General features: G+C 40.0%; 1 protein-coding gene across 1 annotated transcript; it reads right to left on the bottom strand.

The window, feature by feature from the left end:
- Window positions 1-7437: 7437 nt before the first annotated feature.
- Window positions 7438-8507, bottom strand: LOC128743820 (uncharacterized). Its single transcript, XM_053840493.1, has 3 exons — window positions 8285-8507; window positions 8078-8174; window positions 7438-8017 (listed from the first exon to the last, which is right to left on the bottom strand). Exons 1-3 carry the CDS (start codon window positions 8499-8501, stop codon window positions 7438-7440), a joined length of 894 nt encoding a protein of 297 aa, XP_053696468.1. The 5' UTR covers window positions 8502-8507.
- Between the last annotated feature and the right edge of the window lie 8647 nt (window positions 8508-17154).

Raw genomic sequence — 17154 nt, 5'->3', positions numbered from 1 at the left:
CCTCCCATACCAAATTTTACACTCTTTTTCCTACGCCAGACTTTAAAAACTAGATCAATTGAAGTCAGATCAACTACCTAGCACCACGTTGGTTATATCTGGATAAGTTCCGGGGACTTCCAGGAGCACCCAGACAAGTGGCATGTCCATGAACAAAAACTTAACGTGCGACACCTTCAATCGCACTAGAATTCAATAAATATATCAATGGAAGCCAAATCTGTTATCAAGTCAAGGGTCAGGTCAGGTCATATCTGGACATGTTTGAGGGACTCCGGAAACCCGTAGGAAATGACCAGAAAAACCAGGTGACTTTGATGATATCTTTGTGAGAAAGTGCTTCTGATCACCAAGCTGCAAAGTTCATGCATCGCTGGCCATTATCGTTCGTGGCGTTGTGCAGGGTGTGGCCCGATCATCGGTCTAAACATTGCTTCCCTGCCGACCTGGGCGTTCAAATTGCCGATGACGATCTTGATGTCCCGTTGTGAGCAGCTGTCGTACGTTGCCTCCAGCTGCGCATAGAACATTTCCTTCACATCGTCGGGTCTACCTTCGCACGTTTATGATGGTGTAGTTGAAGAAACGGCCTTTTATCCTCAACAGGCACATCCTCTCATTGATCGCTTTCCCGTCCATTACGTGATCCTGCATTTTGCCCAACACTACGAAACTCGTTGGTCGCTCCACCGTCGTTAGATTATAGTTACTTTAACAGCTTGGCTGCTTGGGTCATTCGTGACTTCTGCGGGGTCGGGATTTGAACCCGGGTCCTTGAATGCTGACCACTACACCAGAACTGAAATTGAATTTGAAATTGGAATCTGAAATTTATATCGGACATGAACTTAAAATCAAAGTAAAAGCTGGGCTTTAAATTGAAATAGGCATTTGAAATTAGACTGGAAATTGTGTTCTAAATTAAACTTAAAATTGGAATCATATTAAATATGAAATTAGACTTCCAAAAAAAGAGCAAAGCAAAGCAAAGCCTTGGACTTAATCGTCTTTTCTAAGACTTGACACTTGTTTATCGACAAACTAACTCTATCTAGCAGCACCGCCGAGATTCGAACATACGACGACTGGCTTGTTAGACCAGTATTGCAGTTGAAATGGAATGTTGCTCGAAATTGAAATCAAAGTAGATTTCAAATTGGATTGAAATTAGACTTAAAATTAAACTTCAAATTGCACTTTAAATTGATTATGAAATTTCATTAGCACTTGGACTTGAAATTTGCATGACACTTGGACCTAAAATTGAACTTTAACTGGACCAATTTAAGCCTGAAGCATTATTTCAAATTGAACATTTGCCAATTTGAATAAACGGCTTAAACTTGGACTTGAGGGCGTAAAACTGGAATTAAATTTGGAATAACTTGGAATGACTTAAAAATTTATTTCACATTGGACTTGTAATCTTACTTGAAATGAGACTCAGATCAAAGACCCCTGTAACAAGAAGACTGCCAGCTCTGTAAATATTTGGGAGATACCGATGGTAGCTCGCTCTGCCAGCCAAGGTGGTCCCTTGATGCACCTGTGTGAGTGAGTGCTAATATTCATACCACCATGCCAACATAGTCTAACAAACGCCAATACAAAATTTTGGAAAGCTTACAAACACTCATGCAAAATTTACTACTTTCGCTAAAAGAAGCACCGCTAATGGCGACACATGACGTTTATATGGAAAAATAGATGCCAAAGATGGCAGTCTTGTTAAAAATGGGGTTTTCGCTTACATGGAAGCTGAAATTAGACTTGAAATAGCACGCGAGACAGGATCTATTTCTAAGCAGTTAATTGACTTATCACGAAAATACGAGACTTCCTGCCACAGACATAACTCTTTGAAGAAAATCCAACTGAAAATATCGTCACGCACATTTTGCGTGCACACTAACACCGTCTATAATCGACATTCACAAATCCCTCGGAGAATTAAGCACTTTGCAAATGGTCTTTCCTTTCTTTCGTTTGAAAGCACCACTTTGGCAAATATGGAGACATTCCTAAACAAAACTTAGTTTGAAATGACTGTTACAGCGTGCGAAGAATAGAACAGTGATTGTTATGTCTGTTTGTCTGCGTTCCCTTTTTTTTCTCAGTACGGGCTTGAAAAAGTTTTTGTTAGAAAAACTGCCCATTATGCGATGTATGGAAGACTTTTAGGCCCCAAAATTATCTATTTTCAACAAATATTTCATCGATTTCTAAGATGGCCTTTTTTGGCAAATCGATTTGTAGTTTTTAAAATGCTTTTTTTAGTGTTAAAATTTTTTTGTATTTTTTTCAGTATTTTTTCATAAAAATACATAATATTTTCTAAAGGTCGCCAATAGATCATTTTTTGTAGATGTTATAATTTTCGAGGTATATATTTTATTAAAAAAGGGTAAAAAATTAAGGCCTTTCCAAAAGTTAGTCCACATTATTTCGGAAAAACTAAGTATGCCAAGTTGCTTATTTACAAATCTATACCTATAAAAATGGATTTCTGTCTGTCTGTCTGTCTGTCTTATAGAATCGAAGATTCTCTCGATGGCAAAAGACCTCTCCTCCCACTAAGAGGGGGGTTCCCATACAAATCTATACCTATAAAAATGGATTTCTGTCTGTCTGCCCGAATATTCCTTATGGAATCAAAAACTACAGAACCGATCGGCGTGAAAATTTGCATATAGGGGTTTTTGGGGCCAGGGAAGGCTCTTATGATGGTATGAGACCCCTCCCTCAAATAAGAGGGGGGCTCCCATACAAATGAAACACAAATTTCTGTATAACTCGAGAACTAATCAAGCAAATGGAACAAAATTTTATATGTGGGTGTTTTTGGAGACAATAATTTTTTCTATGTTGAATTGAGATCCCTCCCCACTTTAGGAGGGGGAGCTCCTATACAAATGAAATACAAATTTTCTCATAATTCGAAAACTAATCAATCAAATGGTACCATATTTGTCATGTGGGTGTTTTTGGAGGCATGAATTTTTCCTATGATGAATTAGGACCCCTTACCTTTTTAGGAGGGGGGGCTCCCATACAAATGAGATACAAATTTTCTCATAACTCGAGAGCTAATCAAGCAAATGGTATCAAAATTGGCTTGTGGGGGGCTTTAGAGGCAGGAATTTTTTTAATGATGGTTTGAGACCCCTCACCCCTGTGGTACGGGGTAAGGACTCTCATACAAATAAAACAGAATTTTTTGCGTAACTCAAAAACTAATCGGACTCGAGAAATTTTATACTCTTTCATAAAACATTAGTCAACAACAAGACCACCAGAAACTATCAATAGTAACATTAGATGATCCAGGGCGAGAGGCACACAGGCCGCCAGTGTTGCCGTCAGGAGCGCCGGCCACTGCGGGGGAGCAGCCCCCCGTAGAGATCATCTCTATCTAGGTTTATTTATTTTCCTAGATCTACTGACCTCTATTACTTTCCTTCAGTTGGGTCACCCCTGCCAAATGGTACTTTCTACGAAAAGATTTTCCGTGAAATGGTACATCCCGCGTAAGGTTTTTTGCAAAATGGCATTCTGCGAAACTCTATATTCCGCGTTATGGGCAACCGAGAATTGGTGTTCGGCTAAATGGTTTGTAATGATGGTGAATATTTAAATGCTATCCGCTTTATTTTATCAGGCTAAGCAATGGGGGGAGTTGTTTTCTACTTTACTATGAGGAAAATTTGTATATTAAAACACCCATGAACTCCCCAGAAACTTGCAAAACTCTAGATTGTAACGAAGGTCATCCGAGATTCACGATTTATGTACAACACAGTTTAATTTGTGGCAATACGAAGTTTGTCGGGTCAGCTAGTCTCATAAAATTAACTTCGTCAATTTGCTATGGTTATCTCAGTCTGCTCGAATTTTCTTAATCCAATAAAAATTCTTAATTTCATCTCTGGCCAAGCAGTATCAAAGATAGTTCTCCAAGTCTATTCGCGACTACGAAGCTACACGATCTCTTTTACCTACCTGGAACTACCCATATGTAAGTGTGAATTAAGAATGGTCTAAAATCTCTCTGTGTCTTACACTCTTTAACAAATTCCTATTCTTGCTTCATTCATAGACTAAACTTATCCAGGTGGCAGCACCTTACCTTCGTCCTTCGCGAATAGACGGAGGAATGACTCGCAGGGGAATGTTTTTCCCGATGTCGAAGTCGATTATTTCTAGCTGCCTACGGCCAAGCGATCGCTGTGTAAGTGATAGCACTCCAAGTCCACGGACGTAGGGGTCACTCATACAAGAAAGGTTTTTACTGCAAAACGATAACTGGCAGCTGTAAGGGCTTAATCACTCCAAGTCTAAGGACGAAGAAGTTACCCCTAAATCGCTCACAGATCGGCAATAATATGACATCGCAGCGGAGCTTATCATGATGGGCCCGGATAGGTTGGCTACCTGTCTGCACCGGCTGATAGTCAGGATCTGGGAAACAGAACAGCTGCCGGAAGAGTGGAAGGAAGAAGTAATATGCCCAATATGCAAGAAAGGTGCCAACTTGGAACGTGAGAACTATCGAGCGATCACCATTCTCAACGCCGACTAGAAAGTGCTTTCTTAGATCATTTTTAGCCGTCTATCGCCGCCAGCAAGTAGATTCGTGGGAAGTTACCAAGTCGGTTTTGTAGACGGGCGATCGACATCGGACCAAATCTTTCTGCTGCGACAGATCCTCCAAAAGTGTCGCGAATACCAAGTCCCTACGCAAGGCCGCCTACGTTACTATCGACCGTGAAAAGCTATCGAAAATTAAGGACGAAAACGGCTTTCTCAGGTAGCTGGCAAGACTGATTAAGGCCACGATTGATGGTGTTCGGTGCTGTGTGAGGATTTCGCGCGCATTAGCAAGCCCGACTTTGATAAGGCGATGATAGTCTCCTGTTCAACATCGCGCCATCATAACACCTTCTAGTTAATCACCTTTATTCTTGTTTACGGCCGTATCCTGCATTCGTACGAATAGTTTGTTTCGAACGAATCGGGAAGCAATATTCTCATATTAGAATGAGCAAATTTTAGCATATTTTCAAAATCTTTCGATAGGATTATCTCCACAAATCACTTAACCATACATGTGATTCACACAAACACAATTTATTGGGTTTCCGACAAGAAATATGATGAATTAAAAATTGTTGCCCAAAAACGTACATTTTTCAGCTGCTGAAGGCAATCGCCACCTCGCTACTAACGAATCCATCACATTTTTCAGCACTGATTACAACCACTCTAAAAGTCAAGCACTCAATTGTCACATACCATATTATTCACTCTCTTTTTTCTATTATCTAAGGCTTTGTCACTAGCCGAAAGTTTTATTATTTTCTAATAAAACTGAAAACAAATTCTGAATTGACGGAACCTGTTCACCCCTAGCAGCAGCTGCAGCACAACTGATGAACTATCGTGTTGCCAAGACACTGTTTCGGTTCTGGAAATAAGAATTTTAAGTTTGAAATTAACTGAAACCTCCTATGGTGAAAACGTGGTTCATTACTTTCAAGAGAAATGTATGTTCATAATTAACACAAAAGACAGCTTTTTCAATAATTTTCGAAGATTTTCTCAGTGATTTAATAAAGCAACGATGTGTTTCAATGTTATTTGCTTTGACAACACTGTTCTGAGTCGGATCGTTTGTACTGCTATATGTTTACCTCTTTTGTTCTCCCACCATCCTTATGAACAGCGAGTGAGACGTCAAACTCGCAGTTTCCCCTAAGAACACCAGAGAATAAAAGATACGACGAATACCGTTTGCCGAACGGTGCGGTGAGTGTATGCCCCGATAAACAATTTAGACAGATGGCATTTTACGCATCTATGCCGATACGCTATGCCGATTACGCATCAGATGCCGATTAGTAGGTCGCGGATAGGAACGCGAACTTACTGAATAGGGGGAAAAGTTCGAGGGATTTTATAAGGGGACGTAAAAAAAATCAGATTTCAGGATTGCTTAAAAAAGCACCTTGCGGGTGAAAATGGGTTCGGTCTGTTCAAAATTAGTTCCGCCGCTCCAACTTTTAAAGCGAAAAATCATAAGTTTAGCTTAACAATAGTGTCTTCCAATGGTAACAGCTTGAAGAACTAAAGATAGCAAGAAGATTGGTATGCTGATATCCCCCACTTAGTCAACCCATCGCTTGTAATAAGGTAAAACAATCAGTGACCCGCTTAGACTGCTTAAAACTAGTTCTTTACCCTATCTAGATTATACACTGCACAAGAGAAACAGGTAACGTTTTCAGATTAGTAATTTATGCTTATTGGTTCATTGATTTTTTTTTTGTATACCAGAAGGGCACTGGATTCAAAAATGCCACTGCGACAGCCACGAAGATTGTCTTTGGTAGCTGGCCCCGATTGCTAGACAAGAGGCCTGCCCCTTCGGCTGCTTTGAATCCTCTCGACTTCTATGCATGGGGTTACATGCTAGGCAAACTAGCGAGCACCAAAGGATTGACTGTGGATACTTTCAAGTAACATTCAAGGAGAAGATTTGAGCTGAAATACCTCATGATATTGTGCGTGCCAGCTGCCACGCTTTTCAACAACGATTGCGACTGGTTATTGAAGCAAAGGGAGAAAGATTTGAATTGGACCAATTAAAAACAAATGTTATGGATATACTTTACACGAAATACACTCAAAATTAAATTTTTGGTGTTCAACCTTTACCAACATTCCAAATAAATTTAGGGCAAAATGTGATAAATTGCAGAGGAAAAATCGCAACTGACCTTAACCGCATTTTCTGGAATTCAAAAATACACACCAAACCATGTTTATTGTTTTTCAATGTTATTCATATCAAGGTACGAATAAATGACAATTTAATGCTTCGATGAGCGGTTTCACTCGTGAATGTCTGCGTTAGTAGGAATCTTAACCTTTCAATTATTTAGATTATTGCGTTGATTGGTATGAGTTACGGTTTGAATGATTTTCTAAGTGCTACACATTTCTCTTAGAGACTTACTTCGGCCCTACAAATGTTCTGGTTCTCGATACAAATTTAAAACTGTTCCATTAATGTATTCATCTTATTTATTTCCTATTGTATAGACATCCATACGTTTTGTGTGCAAAGAATAGTGTTTATATGCGTAAGCAAATTCTAATTCTCTGCTGCAATACCGTTTGAAATTGTGAATAAAATTAAAGCAGCATATTCTATTTATTCCGTATAAGTATTGTTCGAAAATTTACCAAAAATAACCTGCATGCGAAAAATAGCAGCTTTCTTATCGAAGCCTTTGCTCTGATTTTCATCTGGCTGGATTAAAGATACTAACTTGTAGGAATTTTCAGTTGATTATCACCTTATTAAAAGGAAAAGCTTAAGTGCCATGTTATTGAATTTGTTGCAAGTTTTTTTTTTGTTTTTCACAAATCACTTCTTTAGTTCTTGATATCACTGATGCGTCTGCTGAGTGTGGCATTTTTCTTGCTTAGCGTACTATTGCTGCGATGTGTCGGATAGAGATTCAGTGGAGCCAGATTCGGGTTCTCAATTCTGGTTGGCGATGAGACGATCGAACGGTTCCGATTGAGCGATCCAATCACTTCCTGTGGCTCTTGGTAGCCGGAGTCCATATCATCAAAGTTATTGTACGATTCCATCAGTGGTGTAGGATCTTCGTAGTCGTAATCTACGAAACCGGAATTCTCGAACGAATTCTTATTTTTGACGATCGTGTTTTGGGTCGACGGAATGTACTGTTCATGTTTTCGACCATAGTCAATTACTTCGTAGTGATCATCCGGGTTACAGTACGAGTCCGATATAAAATGTTGTGTCGTTCCATGAGGGGTCAACGTTGCCCAAAGGGTTCGATTATCCGACACAATTTGCTGGTTGTTCGGATATAGGATGGTACCTGGCATAAATCCGGACTTTGTTGTGCCGAGATGTGGCTCGTTAAGTGAGGCTAGAGGCGGGTGCTTTAAATTACTATCATGATACGAGTAATTATAAGCGCTGTAAGCACAGGAAGTGTAAGTAATTTGTCCTTTTTGCTCTAAAGCAAATAGCTCATACTCTCTGCATTTAATTAGTATCATTGCCAGGAGAGCACCCAACAGCAACACACCAACACAGGATGAAACGAGTACAAATACCCATGTATCATCCATTCCTGCAGTTATGAAATCATGGCATGGCAGCAGCAACATAGAAGGAAATCGGGGAAGAGAAGGCAAACAATTATCACTGGCGAATGTGGAAAAATCGATTTTAATTATTCACCATTTCCTGACAGCTCGATGAAATCCATTCCGGATTGCTCATTTGCCTTCAGCGAAGGCTCGCACATGAACGCTGCAATGCAGGACAACGAGTTGTTCGCTGGTCGAGGAGCCAGTGCATTCCGCGGCAGCAAAAACGATGACAATGGTGGCGGAGGCATCGATAGTATCATATCGGGCGGTGGCCCCAATTCGGAGCAATCGCCTAAGCAGCCCATTGCGTCGATTATCCTGTTGCAGGAGAATGAAACAAATACCGAATTGTATTCCTTTTAAATTAGTTTATTTTCGGTCTTTTCACGATTGTTTCTGTATTCCTTTCCTGCTAACATTCACTATCCAACTGTAATCGTTGTAATAGACACTACTTGTAATCAATCAGTCGTGAATTTACCTGCTTTCGATGATATTCAGCTTCCGATGTGTCGTTTCACTTAAGGAATTCCCAACAGTTGATGAAAACCTGAAATTTTCACCACTGGCACCAAACAACAGTCAGCGGTGTGGCACATGCGTAAAAGATAGCGCGCGCCGTCCAGGACATCCACCGCCGAGCGCCGTACCGTCGTCGGCGTCTGTGTTACAATTACACCAAAGGGGACGGTTTCACTCTCGTATGCTTTTTACCTACTGTTATTGATTCGGGATGTCGTGTTTATGCGCGGAGAGAGGACGACTTGAAACGATGTAGAAGGAAAACAAAAGAGCTGCAACTGTATTTAACGTTGCTGAATGAGAGCAAACCGAGATTGAATCTATGTTATCGGGAAATTCTATCCCGATAGGGCAGGTATGTTCGAATGCGAATTGAAGGCGCATATTGGAATGAAAAATATGAACTTGAAGGCATGAGACTAATATATTATGATGACTTCGGTATTAGCATATTATTTCTATGAAAAATCACTAAAAAATTTAGGCTGGGTTATATTCTAGTGGTTTGCTCTTTTCATAAGGTAGTCAAAGTCGAAATTACCATAAGTTATCTATTTAGAGCATCTTTGCGCGTTGTCGTCTCTTAAGCTGCTACTGTAGAAACATTAATAATGGATGTGCACACTACTGTTACAATTATGATGGAGCCTCCAATTATATACACTTTTTACAAAACGGAGTTACCGAGTTTTAACTTAAATCTAGCCGAATTTTCACAAAAATAAACCATGTCAACAGAAGGTAAATTTTTATCCAAATCCGAGAGAATGGAGTTCATGTGATGGAAGACTTTGGAAAGAATTGATGCTTAATATAAAAAATGAAAAATTAGCTGATCTGAAAAATTTTAATATTAGGTTTAAAAATATTGACTAAGCGATACACAGTGGTCCAAAAGGGTGAAAAGTGAAACTTTTTTCCTGCTGTCTTTTGCTTTCATTTAATCATTTATGGTCTTCAGCTCTTCTGTTCGTATGAATATTTCCCTTAATATACTATTTTATTTTATCGGTTGTCAGTGCAAAGAAAACCAAATCGTGACAATTTAATTTAACAGACAGAAAAACAGATGTGCAACAAAAATAACTTAGAACATGTTACTTTAACTAAACAAAGACAATTGACAAAGGACAGACAGTATTGTACGTATAAAATTAAAATTTAACAAAATTTGACAGATCTAACACAAAATGTATCGTAGAAATCCTTGATAAAGACTACAAAATATAATCGAAACGATGGAAAAAGTACAAAATCTGTTCTGATTTAATAAGATTGAATAAGCCGATAAAAATAAAATAGGGAATTTCACAATCGACAAAGCATACCCCTTAATATAAAAGTGTCAAGAGTTAGTCATCGCTTACTAAAATAAAAAAAACTTTTTTGTGTTAGGAAATATAGACTTAATTTCTTCGGCAAAGTTGTAAATAATGTAAAAACAAGTGACTTTGCTAAGGAAATAAAATTTCCATCTCTATCGAGTGCCGAACTATAGAGCATATTCTTTGAAACTTCTTTAAAAATTAGTTTTTCATACTTGGCTTTTGTTAGTTGCATTTTACAAGAACACATTGTTCTAGGCAATTAACCCTTTGTCTGTACACTGGGGTCAATTTGACCCCAGGCCACTTTGAGAATCTATAACTTTTTTGTTTTTCAATGAATTATTCTACTTCTTTCGTGACTAGGTGTGTCTACCGGAGATCTTTTATTATAGTAGTTATTTGATCAAAAAATTTCGAAAACTTACGTTTTGCGATAAGTTTATTAAAAAACTTACGTTGTCTGTACATTGGGGTCAATTTGACCCCAAAATTCAAATTGCTATATCTCAGCGAAAACTTGACGGATTTCTGATTTTTTAGATGTTTCAGAAAGGTAATTCAATGGACTAAATGATAAAATTATGAATATTGACTTAGCAGGGGGGACCTTTTACAAGGAGGGGTTCAGGTAAAGAAAAATCGGAAAAATCGGATTTTTTCAGATTTGTGTCGTTTATATCACGAAATACTTACCACCTAGAGCGATGGTTCCTTCTACAAAAATATGCGCGTACACGAGATCTTCAAAGTTACATGTAGCATTTTACTGAATTTGCTCGCTAGGTGGCGTTTATGCGAGGAAAATCAACTTTTTTTGTCTTAACTTTATGAATTCTACTCGTGTAAGTCGTTCTTGCTCTCGGAAAATTTGAACAGATACACAAGATTTGCAGTAAACATGATCTTATGACAAATAAAATCTATAGTGTGGTTCAGAATTTGACCGTTAGGTGGCATTGGTGCTTCATTTGTTTTTCTTTTTTACAGCAGGTTAGAATACTGACTAGATATAAATTTTTTTGTCTACGGCATAATTGTTCAAATAGTCGCGACCACTCTATTCTGAAAATTTTGGTATAAAATTCAGTCGTCAGGTGACGTTAGTGGTGTATTCATTTTCTTCCGGTACTATACTTAATTGTTGCGGATCGTTTTAACATAAATTTTGCCTGTATCGGTACATTACTTAGCTATATAGTATTGCGAATAATTGTTACTAGTTTTATTTTGCGATATAATGTCGAAGGCGACGACCTCTTGTCGAAACAATATGTTCATACACAATGAATAAATCAAAACAAAAAGCATACTAGCGCCACCTAGTGATTAAATACTGTGCTAAATTGTCTATTATAGAATGACCTGGCCAATCTTACCGAAGACAAGAAACTTGCATGTCATCTATTTTGTTTAACCTCGAACAATATTAATAAAATGGTACACGTACACCACCTGGTGGGTGAATTCTGTGCCGTTCACCAAGTTGTTATCTACCACCGGACTATGTTTACTTCATATCTTGTCTAAATAATCAACTTTAGCGTGAACAAGAACGATTTACACAAGTAGAACCAAAAAAATTTACAACCAAAAAATATCGATTTTTCCGGACAAACGCCACCTAGCGAGCAAATCCTGTAAAATGTCACAAGTAACTTTGAAGATCTCGTGTTGGCGCATATTTTTGTAGAAGAAAGCATTGTTCTAGAAGGTCAGAGTTTGGTGATATAAACGTCACAAATCTGAAAAAATCTGATTTTTCCGACTTTTCTTTACTAAAACCCCTCCTTGTAAAAGATACCCTCTGCCAAGTCGACATTCATAATTTTATCACTTAGTCCATTGAATTACCTTTCTGAAACATCTAAAAATTCGGAAATCCGCCTATTTTTCGCTGAGATATAGCAGTTTGAATTTTGGGGTCAAATTGACCCCAATGTACAGACAACGTAAGTATTTTTTTGTACAGACAGAAGGTTAATATTGAAGTGCTCAAAACACACCTTTTTGCAGAAGACCACAAATCTCTTAGACCTTTACTTGCTAAGTTATTGCTTATTTAAATAAGATTTAAATTTCCTTAGCTTCACGAGCCTATGGGGTAAAATGGGGCTAGTGGATTTATAAAATCAGTGCTTCACGTTAAAGCTTAGGTCGAGTACTACAAACTTGTATAGGTGCCGCTTGTGCTCAACCACCCAAATGAGAGTACGGCAAGCATACGTTTTATTTGTTTCACGTTCGCTATAGGCTCGATACACGTCCGATGTACACTTTTTGTGTTAGTAGATAGACACATGTCTTTTTCGGCAAAGTAGAAAACAAACAACTTTGCTAAAGAAATGGCATTTTTATCTCATTTTTAATAGCTATGGAGCATTTTCTTTGGAAATTCTTTAAAAATAAGCTTTTATACTTAGCTTAAGTTGGTTGCATTTAAAAACAATATACGGTTCTAGGCGATTATTGAAGGACTCTAAACATATGTTTTTGCAGAAGGTTTCAAATCCCTAGGACCTTTCCTTACAAAGCTGGCATGGTCCAGCAGAAGCCTGGTCCTAGCCGTTCTTTAATTCCCACGAACACCAGCTGAACGTGCATCGTCTTCGACAGCCCACACCCATCGGGTGCGGGGTTTGCCTCGGAGTATGCGGCCTCTTCCTGGTTCGTTTTGGCTACTCTTTCGTCGGGCATTCTGGTTACGTGACCAGCTCACCGCAACCTGCCACATTGTATTACCTTCACTCTATCAGCATATTTGTATACATGGTACAGCTCGTGATTCATGCGTCTGCACCACACTCCATTTTCCTTTTTGCCACCAAGTATGGATCGCAGAATTTTACGCTCAAAAACCCCTAGCACTCGTTGATCAGGTTCCTTTAGCGTCTATGATTCATGTCCGTAAAGGCCACCGAGAGGATTAGTGTTCTGTAGAGCGCCAGTACTGTGCGAATTTCCAAACTACGGGACTTCAGCTGGCTACGTAATCCGTAGAAAGCCCGATTCGCGGCTGCAACTCGTTTCACTTCGCGGGTTACATCGTTGTCACATGTCACGAGTGTACCAAGGTGTACAAATTCCTCCACTACTTCATATCGTTCCCCGTCTAACTTCACTTCGGCACCAACACCACTTGGTCTCCCACGTTCCCTGCCAGCAATCATGTATTTCATTTTGGCGGTGTTAATGGTAGCTTGGTACTCGCCGACGAAGGACTCCGCTAACGGTCTCAGTCTGCAGAACAGGATACGGGAGAGTACCTTGTAGACATTGGAATCGAGCAGTGTAATTCCTCGATAGTTTTTACACTCGAGGCGACCCCCTTTTTAAAAATTAGGCAAATGAGACAATACAACCACTCCTCCGGCATTTGTTGTTCCTCCCAGATCCTGACAATCATTCGGTGAATTGCTTTGTACAGCCGCTCGCTTCCCACTTTTAGAAGTTCAGCCGGGATACCGTCCTTCCCAGCATCCTTATCGTTTTTCAGCTCACTGATTGCCTTCTTAACCTCCTCCTGTGTTAGTGGCATCACAGCTTGGTTATCGCTTATAATTCTTATCCTGTCCCTGCTGATCTCTGCGTTTCCCTCTCAATTCAACAGTGTCTTGAAGTGCTCCTTCCACCTGGCTGCTACCGTCATTTTGTCAGTAAGCAGGTTTTTTAGACGATGGGTTCTTTTTTCGCAGCTCTAGTCTCTCTGTACCTCTCTCTGTTTTGACGCGCTTCCGCAGTGAGCATGCGACTTCTGGCCTGGTTCTTTTCGCCTGTCATTCTCTGGCACTCGGCATCAAACCAGCTGTTACGTTGTCTTCTACGTGTCGTGCCTACCACCTCTCTCGCAGCTGGTTTGATAGCACCATAAATGTCCTCCACAGCCTCCACAGCCCATTTGTATCTTCTCCTTCTAGGGTACGGAAGGGTATTTCCAGCACGCTACTAAATTCGGCATACATTACCTTTTTTGCTGCGCTTTCCAAAATAAAAACTTTGCGCTATATAATAATACTGAAACGAATGTAGCACTCATAAGCTTTGATGTGTTATAACTATTTTCATAAAAATGTAAGTAATTTGCTAAATTTTATTCAATATACATCAAAACCACTGTTCTTCCACTGGCACGTAATCACGCTGAAAAAACCAGCAGCAATCGCTTACGCTTATCTGCTCTGATAACCAGCTTGGAAAACACACAATTATGATCACGTTTACTTATTCTAGAAACTAAACAGCTGTGAATATGATGTCACAGAACAATTCTACTTCTTTTCATCACGGAAGAACACAAAAATTCCCCTCTGATATATGAAAATATAAATCAATTTTCATTCACTAGCAATCTGCAGTATTTTGCTTTTAATTTAATTTTGCTTTATTTACACTACTACCAAGATGTGATGTTGATGTTGCGCCTGAAAATCTTTTATCGTGTTGACATAGCTAGTATTTGAGTGACAACTACTTGCTTTTGGTGCTATTGTATATGTACGATTCAATGATACACTAGCGCCAGCAGCAAGCTGTTGTCATTGCAAAACTAGTTATCTTCAATGAGCCGGTATCTATACCAATACCGACACGTTATCCATCGGTCTCTCTTTTGATCTGTGTTTGCAAAGCATCTAATCCCTGTGCAGGCTATTTCGGCCGGTCGGATTTAAAAAACACAGACACCACTATAGAAAATGGGCCCAATTTAGCCGCAGCGACTTCATCATTTCTCGCGACTATGACTCAAATTCAGTAGCGTTTCATTAAGACCAAAATACACGTCGATATTCAGTAAATATTATTCTATCTACTGGTATAAAAATCTTGTCTCGAATGAATATAGTTTCAACGAAATTCCTGAATATTGTTTAGGCTACCGCTTAATGGGCTGAAAATACCCTTCCGTACCCTACCTGCTGTTCTGCGATTCGTTGACCAAGCTTCCTGGCGTACTCCACTGTCACGCCATCTGCCGTCAACCGCTGGATGTTGAAACGCAGCGTACTCTCAGTGCGAGCTTTTGTCGTGTTCGACAGCCTTGCGTGAATCTTGCTCACTACGAGATAGTGGTTAGAGTCGATATTTGGTACCGTACACCGCACCGTACATCGATGTCATTCGAAAAGTGTTGACCGTCAATCAAGAAATGATCAATTTGAGAGCTAAAGTCTCCATTTGGATGCCCCCAGGGATGTTTCCGAACATTCAAACGTAGAAAGTAGGTGCTACAGATGACCGCGGCAAAATTCATGAACCTCATACCGTTATGATTGGTCGACAGGTGAAGGCTATGTCTTCCAATGACTGAAGGGAAGAACTCCTCCCTCCCGATCGGCGTATTTGCATCTTCGATGATGATTTTTACTCTCCACAGGTCCTCTCAAGCCTGTCGTATAACGTTTGTCGGTGCGTAGACGTTGAATAGGGTATATTTGAAAAATTTGCCCTTAATTCTCAACACACGTAGGGGCCATCTACGGGCCTCCGGGTCTCTTGCTTTTGCTTTCCCAACACTACGAAACAGACCCCATATTCTGTTTTACTACCGCCACTGTAGTAGATGTGGTGCTTAAAAGAAATGCCTGCAGTAGGGTCTACTGCACGAAACTCCATTTTTCCGGTATTCGGCCATCGAACTTCTTGTGTAGCAGTAATCTCCACTCTGATTGGATGCAGCTTTCGAGCAAGCAAACCAGCTCGTGCCGGTTCATGGAGAGTTCGAACATTCCTGGTACCAAGTTTCCAATTACCTTCCTTCTGTATTACCTTCTCCGTTGTTCGTGGTAGGTGAGAGTTTCGGTATACCCGGTATACCTTACCGGAATCGCGTTACCTACATCCCACTGATGGGTCTGCTATCTTAGGTATAGCTTGCAGGATACTGCATTTCATAATCAGCCGCTCGCCCCGAGACAGACGCTGTCTGAGCTGCCCCTCACCTGTGATACAGGCGCTCAAGTACGCACATCCTAACTTAGCTGTTCCAGTATGTACATGAAGCATTTCCAGGTAAGGCCGTCCATCGTCATCGTCAAAGCTATGTTTGATATTCCTTCCAAGTAACCCTCCCCATTCCCCAAAGTATGTTTACTTTGGCGAATTTCCGAACCAATTGTTGCGTAAGCTCCCTCCCAAGCAAAAAAGTTTGGTGACTTGATGCAAAAATGTGTTGGACATGGGATGACATATTCGGATGTACCCACTGATCACCCTCAGAAGGTAAAGTGAATTACGAAGGTGTAAGTAGACATTTTCAGAGTATTGCGTCCCGTTGGTTATGGAGCACCACGCACCGGAGCCGAATGTGGTATTTCAACAAAGCGGAACTCCATGCCATACCGTGAATTTCGCTTACAATTCACTGCATGAATTTCCCGTTCAGGACAAAACGGATGTGATCAGTCCTAATCCTAATCCACTAGATTATTCAGTGGTCTGTTCCACTGGCCACACACAACGAGCCTCACATAGACATTAACCCGTAGTTGGCAATAAACGGAACTGAGCTGTATTATCAAAGATTTCGAAGCTGTATTATCAAAAAATTCGGGAAGCTTGTGTTGAAAAAAAATGTTTTTTTTTTGTTTCGATTATAGTCACTTTAACAAGCTTATGTCATTCGTGACATCTGCGGGGTTGGGATTTGAACCCGGGTCCTCGGCGTGAGAGGCGTGAATGCTAACCACTAATTTACCCCTTGTTTTTTATTTAAATTTTGTAGATTTTCGCCCAGAAATCTAAAGAAATGATACCCAGGAATGGAATTATCTAATATTCCTAATTAATACACAGCTGTTTCCACAACACGATCTTTTGCGACCGCGTCTGAATGCTTCTCGTGCTCTGAATTTGCTTTGAGCTTCTTTTTTTTCTTTTATCAGCACCGAACGGATGTGCCTGTTCTGTGAGCAGCATCTGCCTCTTCTTCTAAGAGATTAAAGTAGGATTCTGCTAGTTTGCCTCTCTTGACCGCAATTACCATAGGAACCAGAGCGGGAAAGATTACATACATATACCATTACCGTCAATTGCTTGCCTGTACAGTGGCGTTTCTAGCTTGTAATTCCAGGTGGGGGCCCTGACCAGTAAGCGTATGGCACGAACTTACTTC

The sequence above is a fragment of the Sabethes cyaneus genome, chromosome 3 (assembly GCF_943734655.1).
Source record: "Sabethes cyaneus chromosome 3, idSabCyanKW18_F2, whole genome shotgun sequence".
In the NCBI taxonomy this organism is placed as follows: Eukaryota; Metazoa; Arthropoda; class Insecta; order Diptera; family Culicidae; genus Sabethes; species Sabethes cyaneus.
This window is presented reverse-complemented; position numbering and strand designations above follow the sequence as displayed.

What these genes read in the sequence shown, in the direction of transcription:
- LOC128743820 (XM_053840493.1), bottom strand. Translation starts at nt 8,501, where the DNA reads ATGGGCTGCTTAGGCGATTGCTCCGAATTGGGGCCACCGCCCGATATG. An exon ending in CATCGAGCTGTCAGGAAATG is followed by an intron (nt 8,175 to 8,284) that starts GTGAATAATTAA and finishes TCATAACTGCAG; the next exon opens with GAATGGATGATACATGGGTA. An exon ending in ATACTAATTAAATGCAGAGA is followed by an intron (nt 8,018 to 8,077) that starts GTATGAGCTATT and finishes CTGTGCTTACAG; the next exon opens with CGCTTATAATTACTCGTATC.